Source organism: Pyxicephalus adspersus, chromosome Z, assembly GCF_032062135.1.
Source record: "Pyxicephalus adspersus chromosome Z, UCB_Pads_2.0, whole genome shotgun sequence".
Taxonomy (NCBI): Eukaryota; Metazoa; Chordata; class Amphibia; order Anura; family Pyxicephalidae; genus Pyxicephalus; species Pyxicephalus adspersus.
Genome location: NC_092871.1, coordinates 31,078,635 through 31,095,178, shown reverse-complemented (window position 1 = coordinate 31,095,178; position 16,544 = coordinate 31,078,635). Strand labels below are relative to the sequence as shown.

The following is a 16,544-nucleotide window of genomic DNA, read 5'->3' as shown; positions in this document are numbered from 1 at the left end:
AGCGTGTGTACTAATTGGTGGAATATATCTAAACGAATCAAAATAATCGCACATAATCGTTGATCTGTCGTTAGTAATTCGTTTTCGACAATTATTGCACGTGTGTACCTAGCTTCAGGGTTATAGGGAAGGGTTGTATGAGGGTTATATAAATAGATAGTGTATGGGTAAGTGCTATGATAGGGGTTACAGAATAAGTCTTCTTACAGAATGGGCCTCATGTAATAAACCTCTCCAAGGCACGAGAGGATACACTTTCATCAGTGAAGCTGGGTGATCCACAAAATATTTGTCCAGTTATAAGGAAGATAAATGTTAAAATTACAGGGAAGGGTAACATGGGTTATGGGAAAAAATTGTGTTGGTGTTCGGGTAGGGGATAAAAGTTGGTTTAAACAATGTTTACAAGAATAATTGTGCAGTAATTCACAGAGGGATGAATGACTGTCTTGAAGAAGACCTGTAGGCTAAAAGTTTAAATAAACTATTATTTTTTTTAAACCATAACTAACCATTAGCTTAGTAGATCTGGGTTCTCTTTGGCAGTGGATCCTTGTTGAAGGATGGGGGGTTTAGTCACGTTTTCAATGTGTAGAATCTGTTTGCAGCCACGGAAACTCATTGGTATATCCTCCCTGATTATCCCTATTTGAAAATGAAGACGTGACCCTTTCCCATAGCTGAAAAGGATCTTGAGCTGCTGACAGATATTAAGATATCTTACAATTCCTTCTATTAGAATAGGTTAGAGGTTAGGGAGTGTGGTGGGTGGGGGTTAAAATAGTTTAGCTTTAGATTATCTTTAGGTCTAAAACCTAAGTCAACTCTAACTATCATATGGGCCACTGCTGCTTAGTTACATAAAGCAAGGATGAGACACACTGTGATAACTGTGGAACAAATTATTTGTGAATAAAAAGGTATTTTTGCTTTTAAAAATGCATGAAATTCAGAATAAACTCAAATACCACGATTGCTATTGTGTCTGTTTAGTCCACATTTTTTATCATGCATCATATTATAACAGAACAAAGGAAAAAAAAATGTTATTTAGGTTAGCCACTAAAAATGTCTCATTTTCTATCTATATATTATATAATAAAATCCTACTGTTGTCTACATGAACAAATATTCAAAAACAATTGTATACATAAAATGGTGAGTAATAGGAAAAAGAAAGTTAGTTGCTAATAATGTCTAGCAAACAAAAAAAACTAGGTGGTACAATATCCCTTGATAATTACAAATGTTAAAACCTCACAAAGTCTAAGTATTTTTTCCTAAATAAAAACGTATTCAAGCAAGCCTCATATGCTTTTGTGAATACCCAGCCCCCAGCACCGACTACCAAATTACAAACAGTTAATACAGGGTCAAAGGGTTCATGGGAAAGAGATACAGAGAGACACAGTTTCAACATCTGATTACCAGGGCCTCCACAGCATAAGCTTTGATAAAAAACAAAAAAAAGAAAATGTGTGCTACCAGCAATGCTCCTTGAAGCTTTATTGTATATTAATTTATCCAACAAATAAAATGTTTAGCTTTTCCTCCATGAGTCGAAGACTGAACACTTAAAAAAAAAAAAAGCTTTTTTTCCCAAGCAAAAATAAATCAGGAATTGAAAATACATTTAGTAGTAGAATATCGAGTTCTGTTAATGGCACTCTGCCACAATGTCAGAAAAGTAATAGGTATCTTGAGTACTCATTATTTATCCAACTTACTTGAAATTGTGCAGTCTGAACTGCAGACAGATTTATTGTCACAAAACAAATGTTTTAAAAATTGTGTTCACTTACAAAGTAAATATTTGTTTAACACAGCTCTCCAGTACAAAGAAATTAAATGGCATCCAACCAATGCTCTAACGCTAATTGTTCATTTTTTCCACTATTTTTATTCCTCCATTTAAATTTGATTTTGATAGAAGGTTTAAATGATGGCTGCTGTGAAAAACAACTTGGGAATGTTAAACAACAGCTAATAAATAGGTAAAATTGTAAATAAAAACATTTAAAAAGAAAATCTAATATTCTTTAAATATTATTTCTTTATTAAGCTATTCAGCACACGTTCGCCAAACATTGACCCATCGACTCATTATAAAGCTACATGTTCATTGGATTGGGTCACATTTGTATTATGAATTTGCCATTCCTTAATAGAAAATGCTTAGTAATAGTCTCAGTGTGGTAGAGCAGCCAAACCCGATCTTGTGTTAAATATCTGGGGCTTTGAAAAAGTAAATCAAAATGTATTTCTATCTGACTGGATCCAGCATGCTCAGTCACCACACACTTCTGCTGAAAAATAAACGTGCTGCAAATCTTAATTTTTGAACCAAAAATAGCTTATCCACAATCAGCCCTGATCCTGTAGATGGAAAGCATAAAAATAATGTGAAACACGAACTGCCAAATCTATCACCTGGAGATTATGCTAAGCATATATATATATATATATATATATATATATATATATATATATATATATATATATTCAAATAAAATCATTACAAGAGAAGTATTGGTATTTGGTATTATAAACAAAGGCCCACACTTGTACACTATATTTGGTTCCAAAACAAAATAGAATGCAATATTTTAGAGTAGAAGACACTTTCTACGTCTCTTCTGCCATCAACACTTCTTACCTGCTGGCAAGTTTCTTAGGATTGTACATCAAGCTGCTCAGTGTACAATCTCAAAATGCCCTCAGTGCCAGGAAGAATAAACTGCTGTGCACATGAACAACAGCTCATGTCATAGTGGGTCAGTCAATCAAGCTGGTAGAAGATGCCGGACCCGAAAAACTAAAAGTAGATGTCGGAAATGAAGAAGAAAATTGTGGATATCATGTCACTAAAGATATCACCACAATGGACTTCTTATTTAATCACTCTTTCAAGCTTGCTAGGAACCTGTCATTAATTCGATTAAGATGGGTGCTTGAATGACCTAAAATTAAATTAATTAAAAGACTTTAATGTACAAGGCAATGGAAGGGTATTTTTGACTTATGAAGTGATAGAAAAAGTTAATCCGAGCCACTGAAATGTAATAAAAGTATAGTTTTTGAAATATTGTATGCTTGGGAAAAAATATCTGTCCACAAGTACACTATAATAGGTCTAGAGAAATGTTTGTCACAACATCATCACGTTGGCTGGAAAAAGTTGTTGTTGACCACCAGGCCATGCTGTCCGTAAGCTCCCACCAACACCTTCTTTTATTGGATAGGAAACCCGTTGCACTGTCTGCATTGTGGACTGCAGAGACCCAACTAACTCAACAATGTATAAAAGTTTAACAGTTTTGCTGTATGCCCATTGCCACAGATCCCCCCCATCTGATTACAAATAGATTCCCGTCCCATTAGTACTATTCTGGCTACTATAAGGCACAGTGGAAGTCATTAAGCTTTATACCAAAAAGATGGGAATTATTGATAGTAGATAGGTGTAGATAGGGGGTAGATTTAAGAGAACATGGAACTGTGTATTTAGTACCTGTATGTGTTTTTGGGTTAAAAAAACATATGGCTACCATGGGAGATCTGAACTGCAGATTGGCCAATTGCCCCTGGCTCCACAAAGTGAAGACGGCTTCTAGATTTTTTCCAAGCCTGCTGTTTTGTTTTATCCAGCATTAATTGATGGATAAGACATATTACATTGCTGGAAGAAATCATTTTAGAACAGTAAATTGTATATACACTAAGCAAACACAGGTCTACCCTGGCTTTAAATGTCTTTGGATTTGTATTAGTAGCAGGCGTTCCTGGCAGTAAAGGGATTATTACCTAATAGTATTCTTGTCTTAACAATTTATGATTTTTTTACTTGTCCATAGAAAGTCTCTGTAGATGAAACAGTGAATGTACTTTCCTATTTGAGACACTAATAATTTAGCCACATCTTTCCAACAAAATTATAGATAGTGCTGGGACCCTGGGGTGGGCCTAGGGATTGGAATGATATTTGTGTATGTGGAGTGTTCAGACTATGGATAGGTAGGCTTTACATAAATAGCCTTTACTAAAGGATTTACAAGATTCATTAGATTGCCTTGGTTTGTGATGAGAAGACACAGACCTAAGATTGAAGCCCACAAACAATTTTTTCCCCAAAGTAAAAGGTTATACATAAAGGCCAACACGTTCCTGGGGTCAAGCATTGGCCCTTCATCAGTGTGTGAGGTCTGTGTGAAGAACTAAATGGAAGATATAATGATTATAGAAGATGAGGGCATATAGTGCAATCCAGCTCCAGGCAGACACTGTGCCTTCTTCAACCCATGCCAATATACTCTTCCACATCTTTTATTGCATATGAATAATTTCTAACAGGCAAAAGATTGAATACAGCCTTTAAAATTTTTTTTTGAAGAAGTCAGTTCTGATTGGCTCCCGAAGAAAACTTGGCTTTTACACTAATGAAGTAGCCCATCTGTAAGAGATGGAATGTGTTTTTTTATGTAATGCAGTCTAGTAGTCAATGAAAAGGTCTAAAACATAACAGTTCCATCTGTTTATTAAAAAAATGATAATGGAATCTCAGGTTTAAAAAAAAAAAATGATATTTTCTCTACATATACATCAATCATTACATTGTCAGCACCTTCGGGGGACAAACAATATTATGATTTGTTCCATGTATTCTGAATTATGTTAGCACTTTATGAATACTGGAAAAAAACCTAACAATATATACATAATGGGTGGCTATAATATTAAATTAGGCTTAACGTACATTGCTGACTTTCTAGCCATTTCAAAATGCAAAAATGGTATCATATATGACTAGCAGGAATGCATTAAAATCCAAATCAATATTTCTGACCATTTATAAAATATTGCAACGTTCTAGGGTAAAATAGTTCTCACCTGCCTTTACAACACAAAAGATAATTATTTCCCTATTTAAAAAAATTAACTGAACTGAATGCAGTTTTCTAAGCAGGTGACACCAATCACAGCACTGCTTCACTTTCGGATTATTGAAATTAATTAGATGCTGGCACGTCCAAATGACATCTGTCAAGATTTTTTTTTTCTTTGTAGAATTTCAATTAGGCCCTTTTATGTGGGAAAGTCTAATAGGTTATCATTTTAATCTTTATTATTCAAAGATATATTTTTTCAGGATTCGGTTATTTGTTTCTGAATATTCCTGTAATTAATTTTACTCTTCAAATTAAAGTTGGGCTGGTGGTGCAATCCCAAGAAGTGTTTTGGATATTAAAATAATGGTTTTAACCAAAAAACTGCACAACCTATTGCACATGACTTCTATTGATTAGTGAGGCCAAACATAAGAGCTGCAGAAGTTCTGAAATGCTTATAAGAACATTTTTTAGTGTTGCCACCAATGACATATTGGAATAACAAAGGTTCTGTACCTGATGAAGGACCCTTTGAGACTTGTGGTCAAAAAACGTGAAGCCGGCAGCTCCCAACCCCCTTATTCAACTACTACCGGTATGTTTTTTTAGTGTTACTTGCAGCATTTGACAGCCTCTTTGTCATGCGGTTTAGGTGCGGTTCTTCCTCCAGAGGTAGAAAAGCAACCATGTCATCTGAAGCAATTTGCTTCTTTTATAAACCATGCCACATATCACTGCAACCGCATGCCAATGCAGCATATGTATGTAATCTATTTTGTAATAAATGTTCAAAATCTAATTTTTGGAAAGTAACATTATGAACCTTCTTTTTACTAAACCACTTTCTGAAGGTGTGATACGTTAAATATGGCACAGACAGGGACTCCACCATTGTCTGTCAATGCCAAAGTATCAACAGAAAATGATGTGTACCACAAAGTTTACTTTCCTAAATGAACCTGATGGCACATGTATGGCCTGAAGTTTTCACCAAAGGAAGAAACTTTACATATAAAAAGCATCCTACGTTTAACCTAAAACTTTTGAAGCTCCAGCTCAAAGTTCTGGTACAACGTCATTTACCAAAACGCCTATTTAAATAGAAATTATAGTCCTTCTAAGACTTAAAAAAATATGTGAAAGCTGACTTTAAACATTTGCGACAGTGGGTATTTGTAGAATTTGTGTTCTTCACTTGTGTTTTGGTGAATTTAGAGGTCTTGCACTACCAAGGATATTGGGTATACAACTGGCTATTGGGCTTTCCAACCAGGCTGGTAACCTGCAGCACCCCCTCTCTACCCCCTCCTTTCCAGTTGGTGATTGTCTGAAACATTGTCTAATGTATATGGGGTGCACTTGACTCTCACTAATCTTTCATCTGACTCCCTCCTTCTTTTAGTTACTTAGCAGCCACTGTTGGGTCATGCAACAGATGGATAGAATCTGTTTTTTTTTTTTTTAACCTGTTTCATTCCCCTATTCCTGAAGTATCTGGTATGGCCAGGGGGAAATCGCTTTGTCTATTCATTTGTCCACTGGTAACATTTCCCCACTCTTTGGGCTGGTTTATTAAAATTCTCCAAAGCTGGGGAGGATACATTTCATCAGTGAAGCTAGGTGATCCAGCAAACCTGTAATGGATTTCCTAAAATCCATCTGCTATTTGTTAGCAAATGTTTATAATCCTGGACTAGATTCATTCCAGGTTTGCAGAATCACCCAGCTTCACTGATGAAAGTGTATCCTCTCCAGCCTTGGAGAACTTTAATAAATAAGGCCCATTGACTGTAGAAAACCCAATAACTGATTCCCCATGATGCCCAGAATTTGAATTCTTGTCATTTGGCACAATGGACATTGGAAGCCTATACAAGCCTAAGGGGACAACATTAATAACATTTACAGAATTGGTGATCTATCTGCCCCGATAATAAATCTGTCTGACCTGAAGAGCTGAATTAGATCTGAATGAAAATTCCGAAATGAAAGTGGCAACTGATATATATTGGCAAAATCTGTTAAACAAGAGGTTCAGGTTAATTCAGAAAAATAGGCAGTTGTTGTTTCAAGAAATAACTGTGCAGCTTCCCCTCAATACCAATCTTGTGTTCATAGCACACTGCCAGAAAGCTAAATATTAACAACAGCATTGTTTTTAATGTCCAAGTGCAGAGTACATTTTGCACCTAATGCGCTATATAACTGTGCTTCTATTTCATGCCTGAGTGTGGGACGCTATAAAATGTTAGAATGAATAATGGAATGAACACATACAATACACATTCAACTAGGCCAATGTTTATCTAGGAATTAATGAGGGCTTGGCTCAGATTCTATTGTAGTTCAATACATAATATTATGACGTGCTTTGAACAAAATAGGCTTTTCAGAGACTGTTCAGGAAAGCAAGACTGATTTTTTTTATTTTCTTTTATATTTTGTATGTTCTTATATCATATTCTCAAACTAAAATAAATGTAACAATCTTAAAGCAAACCTGCCATTGGGACACGAAAAAGCGAAGTTACCCTACAGTTAAAGAATAGGCACCCATGGATACCATCCCTAAAGGGCCTGGGCACTGTCCACATTTGTGGCGTCAGTCTCCAAAATATCCAAACTTGCAGGTATGTGGAATATGTGCAAACCTGCTATACTTTCCCCATAGCCAGAGCACAGTCAAATGGGGGTTGCAATCAGCAAATCAGTTACAGTTTTTCTTTTTCTGAGCTATGGTATTACCTGAGCTCTGACCTATATAGCATTTATTTTTTCTGTAAAGTCCCATTCCGGAAATGTTGCCACTTTCTGTCTGAAGACTTGATGCTTGATTGAGGAAACCCGGTGTTCTCCCCAGCCCTTTTAATCTGGGCGCACCACCCAGGCCTTTACAGTTAAAATCTTGCTGTTTTTGGGTGGTTACTGAAGAGTTAAGTCAAAATATAGGGGCTTCCCATGGCCTACAATCCCATCCAGCTTAAAAAAAGTTCAGGGTTAAACACTAGAAACCAATCTATTATTGCAAAGTATTGACCATTAGGTAATTTGATTAGTTGTATCCTTTACTGTTACTCCCACACAACAATACTGGGTTCAGCACCCAGCAGCTCACACTGCACTTTGTTTGTGCTGCTCATTTTTCCACCCATAGCAAACTGGAGTGCCAGGATGAAATCTTTGCAGATAGTGTCCTGGTTGGGAATAAAACCCAGGACCCAGCACTGAAGACTACCAAGCCAATTCTGCCCCCATTAATTCTCCTAGACCAGGGGTGTCAAACTCAAATACACAAAGAGCCAAAATTAAAAACGTAGACAAAGTCACGGGCCAACCTTAAAATTTATTGAAAAAAATTGATGAAATTTTTCCTTCTCATTAGATAAAAACTCTTTTCATATGAAAACAAAGAGGTTTTGCTTCGCATTCAATCTGGAACAAGCTTATAGAGAAAGAGGCATTCATTTTTTTTTTTTTTTGAATAAAACTATGCCTTGATCTCTATTTGTAGCCTTCCAAGTTAAATTTCAATGGTAACCTTTTTGCACAGGCTAACAATAATAATACCAATATTCTTCTATGAAAATCCAACCATTCAAGTCCGTGCCTTGGAGTAGAAAGGAAAAGTACAGCTAAGGGGGAGTGCTGGAAATGCCAGACGCGGCCAATGCAGAGCTAAATCTTTTGCGTGGCCTGCCACTGAAACTCCCTTGTCATTGAAATAGCGCTGCTGCTAAACTTCCTGGCATTATTTACGCCTATAAAACAGTCCAATGTGGCCACGCGTAGGCAGAGAGCCTGCTGGTCTATAGACGCGAGTGATGCCGGGAATTGTATAAGCGGCGCTATTTCAATGCAGCCAGCTGCAGTTCATATTTAGAATTCCTTTGGGGGCCAAAAAAAGGATGTTGGGGGGCAGAGTGTGACACCCCTGTCCTAGACTCAAATGATCAGGTGACTAATAACGAAAATATAGACAGAGGGAAGATTTTCATTTGTAGTTTTTTAAGGACTCGGTTTCCGCTTGATCATACATTGCATCACGTCCATATATACCTTAATAAGTGAAAATACAGTAATTACAAGGAATCTACATTAAGAAATAAACTTTGCATCAACTGTGGTGTGCCATTGTACAATCAATTGATTTTCAACTGATAGCATACTGAACAAGTGAATTAAATATATTTATGTATTTGTTTTTGATGCTTCTAAAAACACAAAAAATCTGCAGAAACTCTATTACGCTTTTATAACACTATATTTTTGTATCACGTTGTTAATAAAAAATACATTGGATCAGCCATTTATTCCTGGGCTTCTGTAGCCCGTTATATGAAATCACATGCTACGTAGCATTAGCTGGAGCTGAAAACAGTCCACCTTTGTCTAGAAGGCAGGATCACCCCCTCTACATGGAGGAAATATGTTAAAAGTGCGTGCTGCTGCAATGTGTACTGTTTTCACACAGCAGAGGAACCTGGCCTGCAGATGCCTTTCTCTGGTCTCTGACAGCCACACGGGGACCTTTGAACTTTCTATTTATATAATGCTTAGAGAATTTGTGTCTCTTCCTGCATAACTGCCAGTTTGCAAAGCTACGCTGTAATGAGGCCACTTGCAAGACATTATATAAAAGTAAAACCAATCGATTTGATCTTCTGGCAGAATGAAATCTTTCCCCTCATTTAACAGCTGCTGATGCACTTAGAAGTTCTAATTTTGGTTTAAAAAGCTACAGAAACTTTGAAACGAGTAGGAGTTTTTGTTTGTTTCAGGTTAATGTCATACAACTGTGTTGGCTCCTCCGAACAGCCACTGCTTGGAACAGCTTTATGTAATACAACGCTAATTCACTAACATCGGACAACTAATCAGAATTTATTTAGTACTTGGCTGATTTCAGAGGAGTAAATGTAGGTAACTAGCTCAGGGTTATTGCACTGAGGAATTGGTACTAAAGAATAAACACTCCTTAATGAACGAATCATTTGTCAATGCACTAAAATCATATTAGATTGGACATAAAAATTGTTATATACAGCAGTCTGGGCCTGATGCCTGTACACATCGTCTATTTCTTGTTTCCAAGGCTCTCTAATATGCAAATTATTTCAGAAAGACAATTAATGCAAAAGTCAAAGGATTCATTGGGAAAACTGATCCTTTATTGAAGCAGAAGACACCACAAACAATCAACTGAATGCCTTAAGCTGCGTACACACGTCCAATTTTTATCGTTGGAAATGAACGACGAACGAACGACCGATTGGCCAAAAATCGTTTGTAAAAAAAGTAACCAATGATGCCGACGAACGAGGATAGTCGTTGGAAATGAACGACCGGACCGGCGGATCGGATTGGACGACGATCGTTGACCATCTATCGTGTGTACGGTCGTTCAGTGATCGTGCATGTTCTGAGTATGCGCGATGAACATTTGATCGATACAGGCTGTATTGTGTATGTGAGTGTATGTATATATATTATATATATATAAATATATATTCATATATACTGTGTGTATATATACGTGTGTACAATATCTTTGAACGATCGTGTTGTTATCTGTATGTACAGGATCGGTGCTATACGATCGTTCGCAGATATCGTGCAGGATCGTTCATCGTTCGTTTACAAACGATAATAATTGGAAGTGTGTACGTAGCTTTACTCTCTACTGGCCATGTTTTTCCTTAATACTTTGTTGGATTCACTGTACATGAATAAATGTTTCATAATGATGAAAAACTAAATGCTTTACACCCCAAATTCCTATGGTCAACAATATATGATGTGAAGAGCTGCTTGTCATCATCATAACACAAACATATGTTGGTAATTGAACTATGCTTTCCATCCATTGTGCATGGATGCCATAGGCCTCTGAGGTTGGTGTTATTCATTATCTTCCAAACTTTCCTAGAAATTTCAGGTTAGTGGGTGTTAATTGGTTGACTGACTTCCTAAATCCCACTCAGGACCCCCCTACCTACACTGGAACATGGGATGGATATATGTAAAAGAATCATGTGATAAGAGGCTGCTGTTCTGCTCTTAAGCCTTCTAGAAAGCTTAAAGAACCTAGATGCTCTGGGCTTGATAAAGTCAGTATAAAGGAACTAGGTCTGAATAACTATTGCCCGGTACAGACAAGACCTCCATGCAGCTCTGTAGACTGCCATTGGTCAGCGACTAGAAGTGGTTCTAGCAGGTATTCTATACCATCTTCAGTATGGCATGGAAACTTTAGGTAGCGGTCACAACAGAGTACCTCACATATGCCACTGTGCAATATAAAGAAATACTTGCCATATTTTTACTATTCTTAAAACAAAACATATAAATAAGTATAATATATATATATATATATATATATATACACACATACATACATATACACACACACACAAGTTAAGGATTGTAGAAGTCAGTATCAGTGGATCCTTAATATGAATCCCAGATTGATCAAGAAAAAAAAAAAAGGAAGAATAAATGAGCCATTTTTCTGCGTTTGCTTTAATTCTGAGTTTGAAGATTGCATATGCTAATCAACTCATTAAGGGGAGAAAGTGACCCTTTGATCACATTACACTATAGACCATTACATGACATATGATGTTATTATAGTACAGACACTGATATGATTCTTTTACCCATCCATGAGCACAAATAATCTTTCAGAACTGACCATTCCAACTGTTTTAAATGACTGACCTTTGAAATAGGTAAGCAAATATCAGATCACAGCATGATAATCAGAGAAATGGTCAATTAAGGATGCTAAATGTTTTGCTCACTATTTGTCAGACTTGTAGACTTGTAATAAACGGAAAGATCTGCTAACAATGCCTGACTTTTCCCTATAATCAGTATGTTGGGAATAAAATATTTTATGTACTTATACTCAAGTCCTTTGAGTTCCATGTTCCTATACTGAAGTTGTTCATATATTTAACTTTTTATAACATTTTACAAAGAAAAATATACATAAAAATATTTTGATATCAGTTGCAGCCTCAGACTCTTTTTTCATGTTTTCCAGGTTCTCGGTTTGCTTCTTTGATGTACAGCCTGTTATCAATAATTAGTTCAGTAGACAAGCGAGGTACAGCAGTGACTCAACGCTGTGACTTATCTAGTTTTTATGTCAGCTAAGTCCCAAATGTCAAACAAACCAAAGCCTCCAGGCCGACAGCTCTGCTGCTCCACTGTGCAGTCTCTAGAGCCAATCATAGTATTCTAGTAATCCCTTGCTATGAACATGTGCTCAAATGAAGCATACAAAAATATTTACATATACAGACCAAACAGTAAAAGCACTTTAAAATTAGCCCACTTACTCCAATTCACACGTGTATCTGTAAGCATTGAAGAGAAATATGTTTTAAAGTCAATGAAATCTTGGCAAGCTGCCAGCCCTGCAATGTAAACAACCAACAGGTGTTTCTAATCTATTAGAAACCGACTCGGAACATTTTGTTGTGATCTGCCCATTAAAAGAACCTAGAAAGACCAGGAGTGGTTTGTAAAACTATTTTATTGCTTGTTAAAAATGTGAAATAATCTATTATAGCATGTTAATTGTATATAGATATTATAAACCAGATGTATACAAATTTAAAAAATAATATGGTCTATAAAAATGGCCAAACATGTATGCAGTGATAAAACGAAAATAGTCAGCTTGGTCAAACAAAACACCTAATTTCCTGCAACACTGCAATCACCAATACAATGCTAGTTTTATTAAGATCAGACAAAGAAAAAGCATAATGAAGAACCAGATACACAGAAGTTTGCAATCATTTAGGAATAGTCAACATGAAATAGGCCAAAGTGCCACAAACCAAATCAATATATTAGAACACACCTCATTATAAGGAGTCAGTATGGGTAAACTCAAATCCAGCTGATGTTGGTTACTTTACACTTATTCAGATAATAATAAACGGGCAATCAAACATACTAAATGTGAGTCCATAGAACTTTGCCAGACCTATAAGTTCTGAAAACAATCAGAAATTATCCTTTGTTCATGTTGCTTCCGAGAAAATCCAATTGTTAGTTGGGAGTGCCACATTTTGCACACATGGCCACCTATTAAATAGGCCTATATGTCCCTGCTGGGTGTTGTGAACAATATAACCGCACATAATTCTGTCTATTTGAATCAAGAAATAGCAATTAAGCTGCCTAATTTAAATCCTATTCAGTAAAGGTTTAAGTGCAGACTTTACAGCTAGATAGCTCATTACATCCAATCATTATCACACCTGGTTATAGAAGCCAAAAAAAAAAGCAAAATGTCACACAATTTTTGGCGATTGCAATAAAATAACAATATATATTTATATATAATAACAAGGAATCAGAAATTGCACACTGTACCAAGTAAGTTTGCAGAAGGTTTTAGTAAGTAGTTAAAAAGGCCTTAAAACTTTACAGTGCAGTGAGTGAAGGTCACAGACGGGTTTACAGAATTTAGAGAAAACTGCAAAATCCAAGGCACAATAAACGATAGCAATAAAGATGACGTTGGCTTGCGATAACATAACCAAGTGTGGAGTGCTAAAGGGTTAAAATAAATCATTTGATGTGGAACAATTCATTCGGAAAGACATGTTCGATGTCCTTACAAATAAATAGCGCTTGCAGCATTACAAGAGCATTATGGTAATGAAAGACAGTGATTTCAGTGATAATGACAGTGATTTCAGACAGCCAGTGCTTATTTGTTATCTACGTATACAGTGATTGCAGTAGCATATTTCTTGCTACAGTCACTAAGTCAACACAATAAAACAATGACACTTCACTTGGACCATAAACAATACAGTTGTGAGAGTGGGGAAAGAATGCACAGGGTTATCCTGCCAGATAAGCTCAGTAATGAATTACATTGCCATATACTCACAATACCTACTAAATAAATGATCCGCTAGGTTCAGGGAGGAGATTTGATGCCAAAACTAACATTTATTGCTAGAACTTTGTAGTATATTAGACAGCATTATATCACATAAGACAATATGGGAAAATCATCAATGTCCTCATTGAAAATAGCAAAATGCAAACAATGGAATCACGTCCAAGTCTAAACCGCACACAATAAATACAAAGAGCTGCCAATAAAATAAATGATGCCTTGCATATGAATGATGCCGATTGATATTTTCTTATTAAAGGATGATATTGTTTCAGCTATACACAAATTTATGTTTATTATATGAGGAGCATAGCCATGAAGAATACAATACATAAATGCTTTATATAGGAGCATGCATACTACCCTACCAAGTACAGGTACCCAAGGCAATGACTTTTTAGAGTAGCCGGAACATTGAAACAACATTTCCTATTGGTTGTTACAATGTAATTTGCTGCAATTGATTTAAGGTTTATAGATCAGCCCAAATGAATGACATTACCAACATCAGCATCAGACCACAAGCATGGAAATCCATTCTATATACGTCCATCGCATCACTGAACATTTTTTTTAGTGTTAAATAAAAAATGGTTTCCTCTGGTCTTTTCTAATTAAATCCAGAGGAAGCCCACGTGAATTCAGCGCTATGTAAAGCCATTCCATTCATTTACCTGACAACACACACTGCTGGCATCTCAAACATTTCAACAACCTGTCAAGCAGCCCTTCAAAGGCGAAACGTGCACACTTTACAAGAAGTTTTTTAGATGTTCATTTTCAGATAGACAAAAAAATACAAATAAGCAAATTTCTGCACAACAGCTGGATATGGATCCAAGTTAATAAACACAAATATAGGGCATAGACACAACAATAATATTTATAAATATTTAGAATGTTTAATAAATAGTGATCATAAAGCTAAAATAAACAAATGATTTTCAATGGTAATAAACTGATTGCTCTATAAAAAAAATCCAAAAAAGTCTAATCAATAGCACAAGTGTTTTAAAGCAATAAGAAGTCTGCTAAATACATTAAAAGACCAGGACTGCGCCATTGACTAAAAGATTAGAAATACATTAGGCACACTGATGTATGAGTGGATTTTAGTAATTACTGAGTTTATTCACAGCAGTCTGTAGGATGATGGGCACAGATGAAGATGCCAATGCTGCTGATGGACAGCCCATGTACAAAGAGCAGGCTGGTGAAGGGGCTTCCTTGCATTGGCATCTGGAAAACTTAGCCCATGGCTTTGAATAGCTGCTAGCAGCAGAAGGAAAAAGCCAAAGGATAAGGAAATCACAGACACAAGGTGGTGGTGAGTGAGAACTCCTAGAAGTATGCTGGGCATAGTTGATGCCAAGGGGCATGCCAGCTTCTTTATAGGGGGCTGTGACACCTAACAAAGGTAAAATCAGGACAGAAAGGCAGATGACAAGGATTCCTACCATTGCTGATCCAAGTCCCAATCACGGAAAAAGTCGAATAGATCCATAGCAGTGCAGGGTCAGGGCACAGCCGGTGCCAGGGATCGCACAGTGCCAGTGTCCGCCCCGGTGCAGCTCTTCACTGGGAGAATGCTGCGAGCTCCGGCTGCCTGGCTGGCTTGGATGGCTGGAGGAGGCAGCGGCAGCTCAGCAGCATCACAGTGCGAGAGAGAGACACGGGGGAGGAGCCAAGGAAGCCACAAGCCGCGGCATGGAGCCAGCCAGTTATCAGGGCTGGGATCGGCTCCACCTATGGCACAGGCCCGGGGCGGAGGGGTCGTGTGGCGACAAGCTCTGCTCAGCCATATACCTTCCTTACCTATGGCACAGCCATTGTCACCTGTCACACAATACACAGCATTCACCTGATTATTCACCTCTATTTCTCTCAGGATTTTTATGTCTGAAAGTGGTACATTGTCTTTCCTGAAATTGTATTTTACAGAATAATTTATTAGTATAATAAAGTTTGAAACACACACTACACAGCATTCACCTGATTATTCGCCTCCATTTCTCTCAGGATTTAGGATGAAGTCTAAAAGCAATACAGTGTCTTTCCCGAAAATTTATTTTATAATATATTAGTATAATAAAGTTTGAAATACAAAATCATGTCAAAATAATAAATTAAATTTATTAATACACTTTCTATATAATAATTCAAGCTTTAATATACTCATACTAATATAATATACTGTAAAATAACAAATGTATTGCTTTTAGACATATAAATCCGGTGTATTGCACTCAACATGGTTATTTTGTATTGAATGTAATACGATACAATGCCCTAGCGATGGCAGTATGCGCCGATGTCACCGGAACACCGAACTCCCAGGCAACGTCAGCGCACTCGCCTGGGGAGAGAACGAGGAAGAGGACACGGCCAGAGGAAGCCTTTATTTTCTTAGCTACCCCAAGTGTAACTATTGGGGTTACCGCTTGCAGCAGGTTTTTTTTACACTTGGGGTTTCCGGTTGGCAGGTTACCTATTGGAATGCCAGGAGCCCCAACAATGACATCTGCCTTGTAACCCCTGCCTTCCACTACTAAATAAAATATTAGGGCAATGATAAGGACTGCTATGTAAAACGGGGCAAAAATATATATTGTGCAATTGACAAAGTATAATTGATTACAATTTTTCAAACATGTGGTCCATGGCCAACTTCTAAACATGGGATGCAGGACAGAGTACAATACATATTGCTCCTAGGATGACATAGCCTC

General features: G+C 36.8%; 1 protein-coding gene across 1 annotated transcript in view; it reads right to left on the bottom strand.

The window, feature by feature from the left end:
- Positions 1 to 15,456, bottom strand: part of AFF2 (ALF transcription elongation factor 2) — a 313,572-nt gene extending 298,116 nt beyond the window's left edge. The window contains exon 1 of the mRNA XM_072431518.1: positions 15,273 to 15,456. Within this exon, the coding sequence (XP_072287619.1) occupies positions 15,273 to 15,319 (47 nt within the window). The 5' untranslated portion in view covers positions 15,320 to 15,456. The remainder of the gene's footprint in view (positions 1 to 15,272) is intronic.
- Between the last annotated feature and the right edge of the window lie 1,088 nt (positions 15,457 to 16,544).